The sequence below is a fragment of the Copidosoma floridanum genome, unplaced genomic scaffold (assembly GCF_036245765.1).
Source record: "Copidosoma floridanum isolate Cflo_tuat_1 unplaced genomic scaffold, Cflo_Japanese_pri ptg000019l, whole genome shotgun sequence".
NCBI lineage: Eukaryota > Metazoa > Arthropoda > Insecta > Hymenoptera > Encyrtidae > Copidosoma > Copidosoma floridanum.
The window spans coordinates 14,885,996-14,903,367 of NW_028321896.1; the positions used below are offsets into that span (position 1 = coordinate 14,885,996).

General features: G+C 36.3%; 3 protein-coding genes across 3 annotated transcripts; 2 read left to right on the forward strand and 1 right to left on the reverse strand.

Annotated features, from left to right (window-relative positions):
• Positions 1-103: 103 nt before the first annotated feature.
• On the forward strand, positions 104-4,070 carry LOC106636501 (radial spoke head 1 homolog). Its single transcript, XM_014348899.2, has 6 exons — positions 104-172; positions 1,379-1,598; positions 1,663-1,889; positions 2,343-2,453; positions 3,408-3,575; positions 3,921-4,070. Exons 1-6 carry the CDS (start codon positions 104-106, stop codon positions 4,068-4,070), a joined length of 945 nt encoding a protein of 314 aa, XP_014204385.2.
• Positions 4,071-5,061: 991 nt separating this feature from the next.
• Positions 5,062-9,940, reverse strand: LOC106636549 (uncharacterized). Its single transcript, XM_014348948.2, has 6 exons — positions 9,582-9,940; positions 8,460-8,765; positions 8,269-8,379; positions 7,661-7,924; positions 7,412-7,583; positions 5,062-6,695 (listed from the first exon to the last, which is right to left on the reverse strand). The coding sequence occupies exons 2-6, from the start codon at positions 8,707-8,709 to the stop codon at positions 6,656-6,658; spliced, it is 837 nt and encodes a 278-aa protein (XP_014204434.2). The 5' UTR covers positions 8,710-8,765; positions 9,582-9,940; the 3' UTR covers positions 5,062-6,655.
• Positions 9,941-11,633: 1,693 nt separating this feature from the next.
• Positions 11,634-15,579, forward strand: LOC106636548 (cytochrome P450 4C1-like). The gene is made up of 11 exons (XM_014348947.2): positions 11,634-11,705; positions 11,798-11,947; positions 12,345-12,457; positions 13,731-13,821; positions 13,884-14,069; positions 14,170-14,242; positions 14,305-14,431; positions 14,501-14,641; positions 14,720-14,951; positions 15,020-15,199; positions 15,300-15,579. Exons 1-11 carry the CDS (start codon positions 11,663-11,665, stop codon positions 15,479-15,481), a joined length of 1,518 nt encoding a protein of 505 aa, XP_014204433.2. The 5' UTR covers positions 11,634-11,662; the 3' UTR covers positions 15,482-15,579.
• Positions 15,580-17,372: the final 1,793 nt, after the last annotated feature.

The window sequence follows — 17,372 nt, forward strand, 5'->3', positions numbered from 1 at the left end:
TCTACCGCGCAAGGGTGCTTTTGTTCCCCGTAAACACCAACAAAGTTCAAGGCGTTCGGCTTGTTTCCAGAGTCGCCGCACCCAAAACCGTCATCGGGGCAATATGAGCGAAGAGGAGTCTTACGAGTACGAGGCCGAGTCCCTACCAACCGAGCCGGAAAATCCATTAGGGGTAAGTACGGGTACGCTCTGCTCAGAGTAAGAAAGAGTCGTAGTAGCGAACGATGATTTTTCCCCGCGCAAAGGTTATGAATATTGTCGGCGTAGCGCGAGATAACGAATCATTCGGACATACACGCGTTCCTAATGCTTTTGAACTTTTGTCATTGTCAAGCCTCGAAGAGCGCATCATGTCACGACTGCCCGCTTTCGAATGGAAAGAGCGGCATTACATAAAACGCGCAGTTGTTCATCCGCGTATACTCTCTCGCGATAAATGTCAACTGAACTTTCAATCACGCGCTACTTTTTTTTTTTTTTTTTTTTTTTTCTCTTTCCACTCGACGCGGGCGAAAGAAAGAAAGACCCGTGTGACGTACTTGCGTGCCCCGAGACGGAAAATATAGACCGCGAGAGATAATCGCAGCCGGCGTCGGCGATAGGGAGCGAAAAAACGCGTAATCAAATTAATTGGACGCGAGTTTGTTTTCGCGTGGCTGCCACTTAACACGCGCTCCCTCGTCGGAAACATTGTTTGGCTCAATCGCGGCTTAAGACGATGCGTATATTATTTTTGAGTTACCTTAGCTCTCGGTCCAAATCTTGCCATCGGCGAGCCAACTAATCTACGAACGTCTCGAGCATCAATTAGGCTTGGAGCAAGTTAGTCTCGATGAGTCAGCAGATCGCAAGAAAGAGCGTTTAGGTATACCATTGACGTTGGCAGCCTGGTTATTAAAAAAAAAGTGGTTATTGTCGCATTGCCAAACATGAGTATCCGATGTACCTGCGATGATATATGACGATCGATTTACGTGGCGAGTTGAAACACGCGTCATCGCTACACAATGGGAGTCGTCGAAAAAAGTTTCCATTATTTGTGCCGAGTAATTCGCGATTTCATTGATACGTAACAATTTCAATTACCTCCCGAACGATCGACCGATTAAATCTCCGGATCCATTGACTGGCGTCACACTCTCACCGATGATGTTTGTCGAAAACAATGCCAATCTCACTCTGATTTTACATTCTCTTCTCTCCATCAATCTTTTGCCGATCTTTCTATGACGAGACAAGCACTAACGTGAGTCATTATCGTAAAGTGCTTAAAAGTTGTTACCTCATAGAAAAAAAAGAAAAATTAAGCGTGTAGATGCGTATGAAAAGCACACAAAAATTAAATCCAAACGAATAAAAAAAAAAAAAAAAAAAAAAGTTATACGAGGGTGAGCGCAACAAGGCAGGTCAGCGCCACGGTTACGGCAAGGCTGTGCTGCCTAACGGCGACACGTATGCGGGCAAGTACTGCGAGGGTACGCGACACGGTCGAGGTGTTTACGTTTTCAAAGCTGGACCACGTTACGACGGTGACTGGCGACGCAATGTCAAACACGGCAGTGGTACTTTTTTGTATCCCGATGGCTCTCGGTACGAAGGTGAGACGTTGAAAAAAAAACAAAAAAAAAACCGCCATGTATAAAACGTATATGAATAATACAGGCGAGTGGAAAAGGGACGAGAGGCACGGTTTTGGGGCCTACCATTATCGCAACGGTGACGTGTACGAGGGAAACTGGAAAAGTGGTTTACGCCACGGCCTCGGTACTTACACGTACGCGAGCTCGGGAAGCAAGTTTTACGGTACTTGGATCCTCGATCGCATGCAGGGAGCCGGACAGATGATTCATAACCGGCATCGATTCCATGGATTTTGGGACGTTAATTTGGTCAATATTTTCTACTTATACGTTTTTTTTATTAATTTTTTTTTTTAATTTTATAAATCATAACAAGAGTTTTTTGTTGAATTTTTCATATATATCGATTATTGAGTTGTTTTTTAAAGGTATAGGTATTTCATTCTTTTCTACTGAGGCATGCTTTTGATAATATTTACGCACTGATGACACAATTTCTTTAAATTGAAACGAGAAACGTTACTGAAGTGCAATAATTGGGTCATCGAATAGCGACTATCGCTGAATAAATTCTTAAGGTGTTATGGGATCGATCTTTATGATGAAAAAATTTAATTCATGGTTTATTGTTACCGATCGATGAACATATTTATTTAAGAATTTTTTATAATTTTCTAGCGCTATAAGAGTAAGGGGTTTTACAAAATGATACTAGTTTTTTAATGATTTTTAGAGAGTAAAAAGTTTATTTGCAATTCGCAGCCGGTAGGACGAGGTTGCTTCGTATTCGGCACTTCTAGCCTACAGCACGGTTACTATGCACTTGTTTCTAAAGTGGATGATAACGCTTTGGAGACAGATGAAAGTTTGAGGGTGAGCTGAATTGATTATTTTATCTAATGAATAATTTTTTAAAATATGATACAATTTCACGATTCCACAACTTATATTTTTGTTTTACATTCAGATAATTTAATTCAGTTGTACTGTCAAGGGTGGTTGATTTAATAACATTTAAATAGTAGCATAAATTAGGATTTAATATACATTGGAATGAAAGAAATTTTACATTTAAAATTATTGCTGGCAAAAGATTAGATTAATTTATATTCTCTGTAAATAGCTTTCAAATGTGAAAAAAAGTCAGAAATGAGTTAGTCAATCAGCTGTAATTACTAATAAAACAAATAAATTTTGTTTTTCTATTTTTTTTAATAATGGGGTTGTTGTTATTTATTTTGTCGTACACTAAATATTAAATCATAGTTTTTAACTATCAAAGCCTGATTTTCTGCATTTTTCTCAATTATAGTTATGCGTGTTTTTTCAAAATAGACTTTTTTAAAAAAAGAGTAAAATTTTTTTCAACATCTCAACACTCATAGAAACTAAATTCATTGTCTTTCTGTTAAAAAAACATTTTTCTTCGAATATCCCAAAGTTTCCTCGATTGAGACAGCTCAAAGTACCTCTGGTGAAACATCGAAAAGCTGTATCATTTTACGATAATTAATCACTCAGCATCCAAACAATTGTTTTCGTCTGTTGACGAAATCCTAACGCAATAACAATTACGAACAAATTATACAACGCAACCTGATTTTCTTACTATCCCCACATGAAAAAAAAAAAAAAAAAAAAAACTAGAGATTTGATATCAGTGCTATCACCATACTCTCACCAACTGCACTCGATACTGAGCTTCCCTTGTCCTTCCTACGTAATTTGTTTCGCCAAATTATCCGAGCGCCGAGCCTCTTAACTTCCATACACATCGTTATCCGGTTTATCCTCCACCTGCGTACGTAAATACATATACTTGTGAAGGAAGAGGCTGCGGAGGAATACGAGGCCGAAGACGCGAGAATAGCAGAGAGCTTGGAAGGAAGACCAGCGCCCCTGAGAAGGGGACACGCTTCGGTGTGGCGCGCACGCTGCGTCACCGCTTACGCCCCGGAGCTGTTACCGCCCGATCCGATGCCGCTTCAGGAAGAGGTACACACAAAGCTATACTTATGATGTACTCATTAAATGATTTTTGATTGTATCAATATTGGTGGAATAGAAAAATAATAAAATCAACATTAAATACTGATGCTTTTGACAAGTATCGTGCGGAGGGACATTTTTATCTATTGAATTCTGTCATGAAGCTCCTCTTGTATTTTAAATGTATATACGTGTATAGAAAATTCATGTACATCGGATTGGTTTACAAACTCGTGTAAGGGTACAATATTTTTTTTCCCCAAGTATCTGATCGTGTGTTACAATTGAAAAATTAAATCTGGTATGATTGAAAAACGAAGATTTAGTAAACGAATTTTCCTCATCTCGAAGGTGTCCGAGGAGTCACTCAGCGACGTGTGCGAGTACGATGAGCCGGACGATCGTGCGGAGGAGTATCTAAAAAAGGATGACGTTTCGTTCGATGACGAAGGAGAGGAAGGGGGAGGCAGTAGTGGGGACTACGATGACAACTATCTCTGATGGATTATTGCTTTTTGTGCGTGCAAAGCGCAAAACGAGCAGTATATTTTTATGATTACACCTTTACGTGATCAAAAACTAAAAATATAAATATTTACTTTTAGTTTTACTCGGCATTTTTGCTTAAGTTAAAAATTATACTCTTGAAATTGGGTACCATTAAAAGAACATTTTTAACTTTTGGATAATCAATAAATTTGAAAGAACGGTACAGAAAAATTGTTGAAAAAACAATGTAATAAATCTGATGAAACGAAGAGTTCAGGATAATTAATGTATTAGCCAGACAAATAGAAAAAACGTTTGTTTCAAGCCATTTATTTAACGTAATATACATATTTAACGATCGCTCGCTGTAATTATTTTTGTATAAATAGAGATAAATATACTGGCTAAAGCTGTCATTGTTATATTACAGAAATAAAGTTACTTTTTTCATACAAAAATTTTCGAGTTATCTCACACAAAAATAATACTAAACTCTTGTACAACATGAGAATACATTTTAAAATTTCGTAATAAAAAATTACATGTTTTAATTTATATATTTAATCAAAAAGTTCACTAGAAATTTTTTTATTTATTAGTTTTATTAGAGTTTTTGTCAATTAAAAATATCAAAGAGTACTTACAACTACATTTTTTAGTACTTCTGTATTGTCACAATATCAATAAAAAATTTAACGAACGAAAGTTAACAATAATGCTGGTTATGTCAAAAATTTTGATACATTTATATAATACAATCGGGATGATAACATCAAAAGTATATTCAATTTAGTATTACTTATACATGAAAGTTAAACGTTTCTGTTCACTAAACATAAGAATTTCCTGGATCTCTCTAAATGAAATCATTTTAGAAGAGAAATAAATCTTGTACAATCAAAATCTAATAAAACTTTTTAAAGATATTTATTGAAATTCCTTTTTAAATTGACAATTTCTTATTATAAGCATACAAAAATACAAATTAACGAATTAAAAATTAATAATGAGTGAAATAATTCTCTTTTCTACTACATCGATATTTTTGTATTCAACACCGCTAATTTTCTTTCGTAATTGTGTTAAAATTAAAAAAAAAATGGAACCTGTCCAAGTAATAAACTTTTCAAGTTTATCATACTTGTTTTCATTTGCAGTTCCTTTAAGTAAACTAGGCACAATTTCTAAGAAACTTTTGACGTTGCTACTAAATTGAAACTAAATAGATCGAATATTCCTTTTAAGCTTTGGAAACAAGTAAATAATAAAAGTGTCAGAAACTTGTAAATTCTTTTTTTTTTAAACGGAAGACTTGCAAACCTCTCTCATGTAGTCTTAATTCTCTAAGAAACAAAAGTGTCAATATAGTTTAAGTTAATTGACACCATGATTATTTAGCAAAATTAAGTCACAAGACCATCAGTTTTGGATTCAATACTTTTTCCTCGTGTAAGTTCTATTCTTGATTGTTTTTTGTTTTTGTAATTTTCACTAATCCTTACTTTAATTTATCCATAGTAATTGTAATTCACTACGAATAAACAAAAACAAAAACTATCATAATATTTGAATGATTAACTATTATTTTTCGTTGATTAATACCAGTAAAAAAATTATAGCAAATGTGAAATGACAATTTTTTATGATGTTTGATTTGCGAAGTTAATAACTTTTACAAACATTGTAGTTAATGACATGTTAGTTTCTCTTAATATATATGGTACATTTTAACGTACATGTGCCGGAAATACGTGGATATATTCAAATTTGGTGTTAATTTCATATACCCTTCAATTCTAACCGTTTAAATTATTAACAGAATCCATGGTTCTACATTCATTCTTGGATTTCACTCATTACTATCGATAATTATTTACAATAAGTTTGCAATGAAATTGGCACTCACTCGGTTCGTCATCGAGAAATTCGAAGGAAAGAGAAACGTTTTCTTTTTGTTTCTTCCTCGGGCTACGAAAACATTTTATAATAAAACGGAAGACATAAATTATACGATTTTTTTTCCTTTTACGGTACTTTCATAAACTACATGTCAACAAATTTAGTCGAATTTATTGAATTTCGTCAGATTAATTTTTAGAAAGTTTCGGATTTGCATGTATAAAATACAGATGGATATGTTTGTTCCGCAGATTTCGGGCGATACAAATTATTTAAGTATATCTCGCCTTTAAAAGACGTAAAGCTCAATAAATAGTTTTGGTTCCCAATGATACGTTCTGAAATTAACTTGGTTTCAAACGAAGCCCAAGTTTTTTACAATATGCTTCTATAATATTTTATAAATAAAAAAAAAAAATTTACAATGAGGTAAAAATTTATATAAGATGAAACACAAGGTTTTTGAAAAACGAACCCATTGCAACGAGAAATAAGACTAATTACGATGAAGGTGTGTAAGTGTGAGAGGAAGGTTGTTTAAAACCGCGCACCGAGTATGCAGTCTTTCGTGACTTAATACCGACGTACATGTAAAAATCGCTACAAGTACACCTATTTCTACTATATACATCTGTACGCATTTTGACTAGCAAAATAGCTAGTGAACTACATAGGTATTCAGCTTCACTTTCTTGAAATTAATCGTCGATTCCACCCATACGTAAGTCTTGTCTTATGCTATTGGAAATAAAATATATATTGCTTGAAATGTACACTTTTGGTTATGAGTTGCAGTATTTGAGTTGAGATTCTGTACCTGAGACACTCTGTCGTAATCTCTTATTAAGTGTGTTCATTTTTTTTTTTTTTTTTTTTTTCATAAAAAGCATAGTTTTTAAAGTAAGTGATATAATTAGTATGCAGCAAGATATGTTATTTTGAGACATTTTGAAAAAATAATGAAATTAATTGAAAAAAATAAATAAATCAAATACTACTATATATCATATTTTATAACATACTACATAGAGTAACATATCTATAATACTAAAATCGTTAATTAATACTTTTAAAAAATTTTATTATATTAACATTAATTTTTTTAATACGAAAGCGTCTCAGGTACTATAAGTTATCTTTAACACTGAATTTTTTTATTGTTGTTGGGTTGTTCAATATTGTCTTTAACTCTTAAAAAAAACTTTTTTACAATGATTGAAAATCAATTTTAAATTGCCTGTACTTGATTACGCTAGAATTATGATTTTCTACGACTTTTATTTTTTTATGGACAAAAACAAAAATAAACAGTTAAATTTTGAAAAATGTTTATAAGTTGTCATATAATTTTCTGAGAGTACCGGTTGTTTCGTTGTTAAAAAAGTTTTTTTTTTTTTTTTGTAATTCTATAGGTATAAAAAATTTGTACTGTAAAATAATTAAAAAACTCCTACTTTGCTAGTAAGCTTCCACATGTGAAAATACAAGCGAAAGCCAGTAGAAATATGAACGCACTGTAGAATACGGTAACTGACCAGAATGCAAATAAATATACTGTCTTATTGCAATATTTACCCAGCGACGGGTCATAATTTGGTTCATGTTCCTTATAAACACAGTATGTTCCTGAAATCGTATCAAAAATAAATTGTGACTGGTTCAATAAGAAGCTATCATAAAGTCATGCAGAAAATGTTTCTTACCAAACGTAAACCACATAAGTAAAAAAATGTTAATTAATTTTTGAGTAGGGGTCTGTGTTATCCTATTTTCGTCTTGTTCTTCGCGACTATGCTGTATTCTCGAGGACAATTGAAGCAGCTGTTTTAATATTCCAAAGCCACCTCCGACTAATAAAAAAATAGGAATGTATTCCTCTTGAGGACAGTCGTACAGATAAAGTCCACCGACAACCATCATACATATCGGAATTACAATTGTAATACCCAAAAATATCGTAAGTCCAACTGAAAGAAATTTAAACAGTCAATCAACGATTAAAATAATTTATTAAAAAACTCTATAGCTCTTGATAGTTAATTTCTCGATGTGCATAATATTATTTACATCTGAATTGCTTTAAACTATTGTAACACAAATAAATGTTAATTTAATAATTTCGTTAAAAATATTTAAAAAAAACACTAGGTACACCACCTCGCTGCGTATAGATAAAACAAATAAACTTAAAAAACTCGATGTGTTTGAGAGGATTAACGAGTTAACAGCAAAATCTTTGTGAAAAATAGAGTTGGGAATTACCGAGTGCCAAAAATCGCACGTATAAAAACGGTAAACCGGTATTACTCACTTGTGCCCAGTAGTATGATTAGTATATTTTGCAAAAAGTCGAATATGTCCTTCCTTCCCTTGTGGGCTTCCCTCATGCGACCGAACAACGATTCATAAGAAGGGGGAGGAGCTGCAAAAAAAAAAAAACCACCTCGTTATACAGCGGGAGAGGAGCAATTTTCGAAAAATTGTCGTTGGTTTATTTCGTACCATTGGGATCGATCGCCTCTTCGTACGAAGGTGGTGCCCCTCTGTCAGCGACACCCGAGACGGACGGCTGATACGGCAGGACGTTGACGTGATAATAAAGCGGCGGTGGATTGTAATTGTTCGGCGCGGCTTCCGTCACTTGGGTCGCCGCGCCTGGTTCCACTGTGATGGTTGCCTCATTTGTCGCTTCTTGGATAACCGGGTCCAGAGGCATTCCTTCCGGTCTTGGAGTGGTACGCTTCAAATCCATCAAATTAAATCATTGCCTCCCTCGCCCTCGACGATCAAACGACATACTTTCGCTCCCTGTGAAATCAACAATCCATCGTCTCATTGATCCTACGGTTAATTTAATTTTTTTATGATTTTAATCGCGTGGGAATTCACTCGTTCGTCTGAAGTTTCTTTGGTTTCAATTAAAACAAACGAGCGTTTGCATGAAGGAAAAAAAAACAATTTATCATGTAATCTATAGTTGCGAAACACAATACCTGATAATGTAAAGGAATACATGTACACGCGTTATTGAACATCGCTTTGAATGTACCACCGATCAAACACTATACTGAACGTCAACACCAGCCGCGTCGAATAGACTTTGAAAGAGAAGCCGAAAACATTGGGCGAACAGAGGAAAAGAAAAATAAAACAGTCTATAACTGCTGTGGTTTTTGATAGCGAGAAAAATCGCTGTGAAAAAAAAAAAAAAAAAAAAAAAAAAGCGAACAAGAAAAAATTCGAGGTGAAAGAGTAAACCGTAAAATAATGCAACAAGCAACGACCGAGGAGATGAGAGAGACTCTGGCTCTTCGATCAACGGAACGAGTCAAAACGAGGAAGGGGCATTTTTGAAGAACTTGCAGAGAAAAGCAAAAAAAAAAAAAAAAAAAAAAAAGTTCCTCGCAAGGTGAAAGCCGAGAAAGTTGAAAAACAAAAGCAGTGAGCAAAGAGATGTAATTTCACGCAAACGAACGCGGAGGAGGAGAGACGCAGGGATAAAGAGAAAGGTCCATATGCATATACACTGATGCTGGAAGTTAAAGGAGATATTATGAGACGCGTAAAAACAGGTGTATATACATATACACACATACGTATACTTGGGGGTAAAGGACGATATACCTGCAGCTGTTGGGAGGTCCAGGACACTCTAACTTCGTACGAGTCTGTTACACCGTAGGAGAGACATCGGACATTAACTCACGTCGCGAGTATGATAAAGAGTTGACTGGACCGCCGGCATATTCACAACGGGGAAGCACCCACGAGAGCACGTCTGTCACCCAACGCGCGTCCTATCAATCCACACCCCGATGAGACCATATATTGATAAGACACTCGGTCCTAGCACTATGAGCCTGTGATTACACTGTCGAGTGGCTTCTTTGGTTCGTCATATCGGTGGACGGCACTTCACCGAGAGGAGATCGGGAGCGACGCGTAGATGCTACGCGATTCCTCCTCCTCTTCCTCCTCGAACATGTTTGTCCCCGAGCAGTTGTAAAACCACAGCAGCTTTGGTACCCTGTGCGTGTGCTCCGGGTGGAGCTATACTTGACTACAATGAGATGGTAGAAACAGCAGGGGAGGGGGGGGGGCCTCCGGTGGAAGGTCGACTGTTACAATGAAGAGCCGAGCTTAGTGACCGGTAGAGTTTTCACGGCGCGCTCGGTAGAGTTTTGCTGTGTCAGATGTCGCGGCCTGTGCGCTTTCGGGGAGTTTTACACGCGGAAGAAGTCTGGGTGCGAAGGGTAGTTTTTTGGTATCGATCCGGTGGGTAGTTTTCGAGGCACCGCCTGTGGAGAAAAGGGGTGTTCATTTATACTACCTTTCGTGTAACGATGCGAGAAAGCCTTTACTTTTATTTAGACTAGAACGAGCGAAAGGATTGCTTTCTTTCCGTATCGTATGATTTTTAGTTTGCTGCTGTTGGTTATACTACCACATGCGTATACACGTGTATACATGTTAATTGACAATTTGGGGAGATCATGCTTTTTATGACTCGGTGTTGGTTAATACTAGAATAAACTGCTTTTCGTTTAGGAATTGTGTAGAGAAAAGGGTCAGCAAAGCGTTACACTTGCTTGAAGAAATTCAAACACTTTCATTTTTATACGGTTGAACGCCGAGCGTCAATAACTCGTTTGACTCGTACTCGATCAAATCAGTTTGGGATGGATTCAGTTGGATATCGTCACAGTACCAATTATCCAGTAGCAGTTAAATATTTATGTGATTGAAATGAGACGGGGAAACAATTTTAAATATGATGTTTTGCAGCGTGTACATTAAATATATCAAGAAAAAAAGAAAAAGAATACTTAAATTACTGCTGGTTAGTTACAAATTTATTTAAGTTTTAATTAGGAAGAAGTAACGGTAATAATAAAAATAAATAATCAAATTGAAAATAAAATAAATAGTAAGAATATTAAAGTTCAAGGAACCATAAGTATAAGCGCTGTATTAATTTTAAATGTTGTACTGTTTATGTATTCACGCAGATTTTCGTAGTGAGGGTTAGTACACATCATGGGCGTATGGACCCAAAGCATCGTTAATATTACTGTAAATTTCGATTCACGCGTATTTCTTAAAATTTTATGAAAATTCATTCCCATTTTTCATAAAAAAAATTTTACTTATTCACACCAATATTGAATAAACAAAATTATTTCTCCATTAAAAATCACAAGTTGACTATTTTTTTATTTTCATTCTTTTCCTGCAATAATTTTATTTTTTGAACAAAGCGTGTGGCAATTATTTAGTTCTTTTAAAACTATGAAACTGATGTCACGTGTTTTTATTGGTATACAATTAATTTTATATACCTAAATACTTTAATAGTATGTGAATTAAAATACATCGATGCACTACTTGGACAACTGTATTTGTTAAAAAAGTCTAACATTGTTAAAAAATACCAAAGATCTAATGTAATGTGAATTGATGTATTAACCCTGACATCGGTAGATAGTCATGGTGTTCGTTAAAACAAGGTGAGGTACATGTGATGATTTTTAATCAATATCACGTACCGGCAATAAATTGGTGCATGCGATGCCATTGGTGATGGGCTACTAAAACTCAGAAGACAAGTATAGATACACAATGGCAAATATGAAGGGAAGAGCCGTGCACACGTCAGTTTTCTCTTGAACAGTCAAACTGGTACACCAAAAAATAATTATTTCACAATGAGCACACGCGCTTTCAACAATTATATTCCGTTGTTCAGAGGTAATCCTATTTAATCGAATTGTTAAACAATTTTTTTTTTTTTTTCTTTACAAACCTCGGCACGTTTTAATAACTACAGTTCGATATCCTAGATTTTTCAGTTGCACTGATCTCCGTGGTTTTGATTGCAAGCTTAGTGAAATACCTACTGAACAAGAGACGACTCTTCGTAGTTGCCGCCAAGCTTCCGGGCCCGACCGCCTATCCCATCGTCGGAAATGCATTGATATTCGCTTCAGACCGTGAGTGCACATCCGCAATATCAAGCGCTCAGTTTTATTTTTTCACCCGAGATTTTTTTTTTTTTTTTTTTTTTCCCAAGCATCTTTATTTTGCTTCTTTATTGAATTAAATAAAACATGATATACGTAAGGATTTTCAACTTTCGACCTGATGGGTTTATTTTGTTGTAAAATGGCACTTACGTTTACTTTTCTTGAATATTACGATAAATTTTAAACTTCTTCTTGAGTAACACTAATTTTTAAGGTAATCATGGCAAATATTTGTTTTTCTTGGTAATTATTTCCAAACACAACCGGTGTTGACACTGAATAATTTTTAAAAAATATTACAAAACTTGATTGCACATAACAAAAAAAGGGAACCTTTTGTACCTTACAACGGAAATTCTCGCAGAACTGTTCGAGCGTATCGTGGGTATCCTCGAGCTGTACGGCAATGTGACACCAATGAGACTGTGGATGGGTCCAAAGCTTTGCATTGTAATCACCGAGCCACGTGACATTGAGGTAAAATATATAGCATTTGTTTTTTTTTTTTTTTTTTTTTTTTTTTCGTACGGAAAAATGTATACAAAGGCTGATCAAACAGTTATGAGGCAGGAAATTTATTGATATTTACCATGATGTAATTTATTAATTTATTCCATTACTCATAGTTTATTGCAACCCCACGCAGATGATTAATAAAATTAATTACGATGACGAATTTTCCATTGAGGCTCACCCGGAAGTAAAATATGTTTGAATGAAATTATTGAATGATAAATAAAAAATTTGATTTTTATTCGTAATAACAAGTGCTCATTTGCGATGCAAAATATTTGACAAACTTGACATTTGTACACCTTATACCTTAACAGCATATTTTTCTATGAAACATTTAGTCGTGTTGTAGACATTGACGGAAATATTAAATAAATAATTGCAGGATTGAACGACCGTCGTAGGAGGCTTTGAGTGACATATAAAATAAATTTAATTAAAAATATGGTAAGCCACTGAATTTGAACAACGCAATAAAGGCGCCGTTCTCGGGCGCAGTCACGCGAAAAACATTGTTTCGCAGCTCACGTCCAACGCGGCAGCGGTCGTGCGAACGAGCGTATGCCAAAAAGACTTTTGTCTTTCGAACGTGCGGGAAGAAGGTATTCGTGAGGATAACGGGCGTGGAATTTTGTTGGCCGGTGAAAAATCTTTGAGGCCATGCACGAGAAAAATCCGCAATATATCCTTTACGGATATGGATATTAGGTATTTTTGCTTGGTCGCTGTTGCAGTTTTTCTCGTGACTGCAAGGTGCAACGAGATTTATAAATATACCACCATGGACACGTCAGGGACGTTTCACGCGCTCTTTCATAATATTTTTTGATGAAAAACTATTTTGACGGATAGTTCTTTTGATTTACGACGTTGATACTTTTATTTTTACCTTGATTAGTTTGGTAAAACACGAGAAATGAGCTCTTGATATTGATGTTATCGCACAATAAAACTTTTCGTTGGAATAAGAAAGTTGTTTGTTGAAGTTATAAATTCTAAAAATGAAATCCACTCTAATCCAATAAAAGTTTTGTCGATACAGTTGTAATTCTTCAATTGTTCAGATGATTAAAAAAGTCAAATTCAATTACTTTTATGATTATTTGTACATCCAACCTTTATATTATATCAGCTGATGCATCGGAGATTATAGAAAAAAGCTGTGATATTTTTATTATAGAATCAATAAAATAATAACAGAAATGGAGATGAACAACTACCTATTATTTTTATTCAGATCGTTTTGCACAGTCCACAGTCAAGTACCAAAGGGAGCCATTACAGGTTCTTTTATCCTTTTATCGGCAATGGCTTGATTAGCGGATCTGGTATATATACATTACTTTTTGAAATAAATAAAGAACTATTTAAAAACAATGATCCTTTGAAGGAAAAACTTGGAAAGCTCACCGAAAAATGGTGTCCCACCTGTTTACTCAACGCACTTTCGAAGCCTTTGTCGCAACATTCAACAATCGAAGCACGGAGTTGGTGCGGAAACTAAAACCTCTGGCCAATGGAGAGGTATTTGATATCTTCCACTACATCGAAGGCTGCACCATAGATATTTGTTGCGGTACGTACGATTTAATTGATCGATAAAGTTATGGATGCCCAAAAATATGTGTTGAAAAAAAAAAAAAAAAAAAAAAAAAAAAAAAATGGTATCATTACAGAAACAATAATGGGCCACTCCTCCGCGAACGCGTTGACCAATCCCAACTACGAGTTCATCCATCACACAGCTCAGTACGTGTTATATACTTAAAAAATTTCGCAATTCCATGAGTCGTTGCTGTACAATTTTTCAGGATGTACCAAATAACGTACGACCGGATGCTGAAAGCCTGGCTGCATCCAGATTGGATTTTCCGGATGACAGCAAGACACAGGCGGCAACAGCGCGCCAAAAGTGTCATCAACGACTTCACCGAACGGGTATATATGGTGGACCGAACGAGCAAATAAAATAGGATTTTGTTTTATCATCGATTATCCTGTCCACAGTGCATCGAATCCAGGAGGCAAGAGACGCGGGAAGGAGTCATCGGCGTGTCCATACTCCACAAGCTGTTGGCAGCCAACGAGGACGCGAGGGAGTTGAATGACGAGGAGCTGAGGGACGAGATCTACACGGTTTACATCGCTGTGCGTTAATCTGGATTTATGGTTTTTTTTTTTTTTTTTTTTTTTCATCAATAGAACAAATCAGAGTGGGGGTTTCAGGCTCAAGATACTCTAGCTCTGACGAGCAGCTTTGCCGTTCTGATGATGGGAATACACGAAAGCGTTCAAGATAAGGCCAGGAACGAAGTCAAAGAAGTACTAGGTGACAACGATGTCGACGTAGAAGGTTTGTCCAAGTTGAAGTACGTCGAGATGGTTATAAAGGAGACCATACGGCTTTTTCCTGTGGGCCCGCTTTTGGGACGTCGATTGACCGGGGAGTTGAAACTAGGTGAGTAGGAAACGAGAGAAATCCGTTGAAACGACATTGAGAAGGGAATATTATTATTATTTCTACAGACAAGTGTGTACTTCCAAAAGGCTGCGAGGTGGTGATGGCTCTGTACGGAACGCACCGTAGTCCCGAGTATTGGGACCAACCCGATGAATTTATCCCGGAACGTTTCAGCTCCGAAAATGTTTCCAAAAGACATCCTTACGCCTTTGTCCCCTTCAGTGGTGGACCGATGGGGTGTATCGGTATGAGCACATTGAGCACCAATAAACTGTGATGGCATGTTAGAAACAATTTGTTATTTTTTCCGTTTTTTTTTTTTTTTTTTTTTTTTTTTGGTTGCAGGTAAAAACTACGCAATAATGGCACTGAAAACAATGTTGGTAAATGTCATCCGGGGATACGTGATCAAATCGGACGTTGCTCTCAAGGACGTCAAACTAAGAACGGATATTTCCGTTAGGTCGGTCCATGGTTACAGAGTCTCTTTGAGTTCTCGTGAAAAACAACGTGACGTCGATGAATGAACGAAATCGAGCGAAATTAGTTTTCATACCTCTAAATACATGGAAATCCTCATTTCGTAAAACAATATTTTTATAAGAGTATATGTTTTTATTTATACAAAAAGGAGCATTTCTAGTTTCGGAACCTGTAAAGTTTTTATACTTAAAAAAAAGTCATTTGTAAACATTGTATAAATAAACATGTGTACAAAAAATAAATTATTTCGTCTGCGTTACGATTTTCGGTGATTCTGAAAAAAAAAACGGACCACTTTTTTACCATCCCAAATTATTCTAAAAATAAGTACGTACGTCGAGTGAAACACAAAATGTTGATTTTTTGTTCACGGGCTTCTTCAACACTACTGTCCTGTTCTCCCTTCACCCACCGATTTTTCTTTCCCTCGTAATCCAGTCGGGGCTGACTGAGTTTTTTTGACACGCCGATTTTTTTCCGACGCGTTACTTAGTTTCTGCAAGGACAGTTTTGCGTGCACTGATTTTATCAATAGTTAAAAAAAACAACAGATTTTACAGTAACATTACTTTCTCCATACTCCGGATACTCGTGTTGGAAACGGTGGGACGTTCTGCAAGAAATTTAAAATCGATAAACCAAGCGCGCCGCATAATCGAACAATAAAATCGAGAACTCACGCAACAGTTGACAACTCGATCCAATGTTGGTTTTCGGCAAAATCGGTTTTCGGGGCTTAAGCGCTTTCTTCGGCCTCCTAATGTTACTGATACCGATGTCGAGTAACCGATCGTCGGCCAAATCGCTCGTTCTCACTGCAAAGCCACCAATGCCACGTTAAAACAGAAAAAAAGTAATAATCCTCTTTGGCAAAAAAAACTCAAACTCACGATTCTGAAGCTTCTTCAAAACGTCCAGTTCCACTTTTTTCAGCTGAAACGATCAAGGATCTTTAAGACTCGCCAATCGGGAGGAAAACGTGTGGCCTAACCAAGCAGGTGTATACATGTATAATTTGTACAATTAACGCACGCATTGCGAGTCAGGGATGTCGGGGGCGTCCGGTGAGGCCTCGGATTCCGGGGCCTTGGAATTTTCCGAACCATCTCCCGTCGGTAGGCACGATATCCCAATGTTGTCGGGCGGTACTGTTAACGATCTTCTTCTCAGCAACGACTGATGATCACCTTCTGCATCCCCAACTACTTCGGCAAAAAAGAACATATTACACAACAAATGTTTCTACTATTGAAAATGTTGGAGCAAACCTTTGAAAGTATAGCTGCAAGATGTATGGTATACATATCGTATTGATAATTTTATAAAGTGGCTAAATACGACGTAATACCTTGCAGTATGCAAGAGAGGCCGAGGCTATCTTTCGGCTGATAAGCACCGGCACGCCGATGGTGGATGCGCAAAAGGCCATCCCTTGGGTTAGATTCTTGACTCTTCGAAGTCGTTGATACGGGTGTGCTGTCCTTCATTGCCGTGCCGATATACCTGCACGTTTATCGGGTATCACTTTACGTTTGTCCTGTAAATTGTGCGGACCCAAAGTTTTGTCATTTGTCTCGTGCGCTGGTGGCGATACGAGTGCTGTTGTACACGTGACGATAAGGGAGAAAAAAAATTGTTGACACCGCAATGCGTGGTCCAAGTGCGTGACGTATATACATGTGCGATTGTATTTTATTTTTTGGTTGATGTGTATTTATTTATCGAAAAATATAGGGATGAAAATAGATTTGTGCCATTATACTTCGATTAAAATTGTGGACGATTTGAAGCACATCAATTTTAATTGAAAATATGTATTAGTAATTACGCAGCGATTAAAAAAAATACAATTCCTCTAACCAAATGAGGTTTGTGGTAATGTATATTTTTAAATACGACAAATTGTAATTGTAACTTTTTTTTTTTTTTTTTTTT

Coding starts and splice junctions, on each gene's coding strand:
- LOC106636501 (XM_014348899.2), top strand. CDS start 104: ATGAGCGAAGAGGAGTCTTACGAGTACGAGGCCGAGTCCCTACCAACC. Junction 1,599..1,662: donor CGATGGCTCTCGGTACGAAG/GTGAGACGTTGA, acceptor TGAATAATACAG/GCGAGTGGAAAAGGGACGAG. Junction 2,454..3,407: donor AGACAGATGAAAGTTTGAGG/GTGAGCTGAATT, acceptor ATACTTGTGAAG/GAAGAGGCTGCGGAGGAATA.
- LOC106636549 (XM_014348948.2), bottom strand. CDS start 8,709: ATGGATTTGAAGCGTACCACTCCAAGACCGGAAGGAATGCCTCTGGAC. Junction 8,380..8,459: donor AGAGGCGATCGATCCCAATG/GTACGAAATAAA, acceptor TTTTTTTTGCAG/CTCCTCCCCCTTCTTATGAA. Junction 7,925..8,268: donor AATCATACTACTGGGCACAA/GTGAGTAATACC, acceptor AATTTCTTTCAG/TTGGACTTACGATATTTTTG.
- LOC106636548 (XM_014348947.2), top strand. CDS start 11,663: ATGAGCACACGCGCTTTCAACAATTATATTCCGTTGTTCAGAG. Junction 14,243..14,304: donor TTCATCCATCACACAGCTCA/GTACGTGTTATA, acceptor ACAATTTTTCAG/GATGTACCAAATAACGTACG. Junction 14,952..15,019: donor GACCGGGGAGTTGAAACTAG/GTGAGTAGGAAA, acceptor TTATTTCTACAG/ACAAGTGTGTACTTCCAAAA.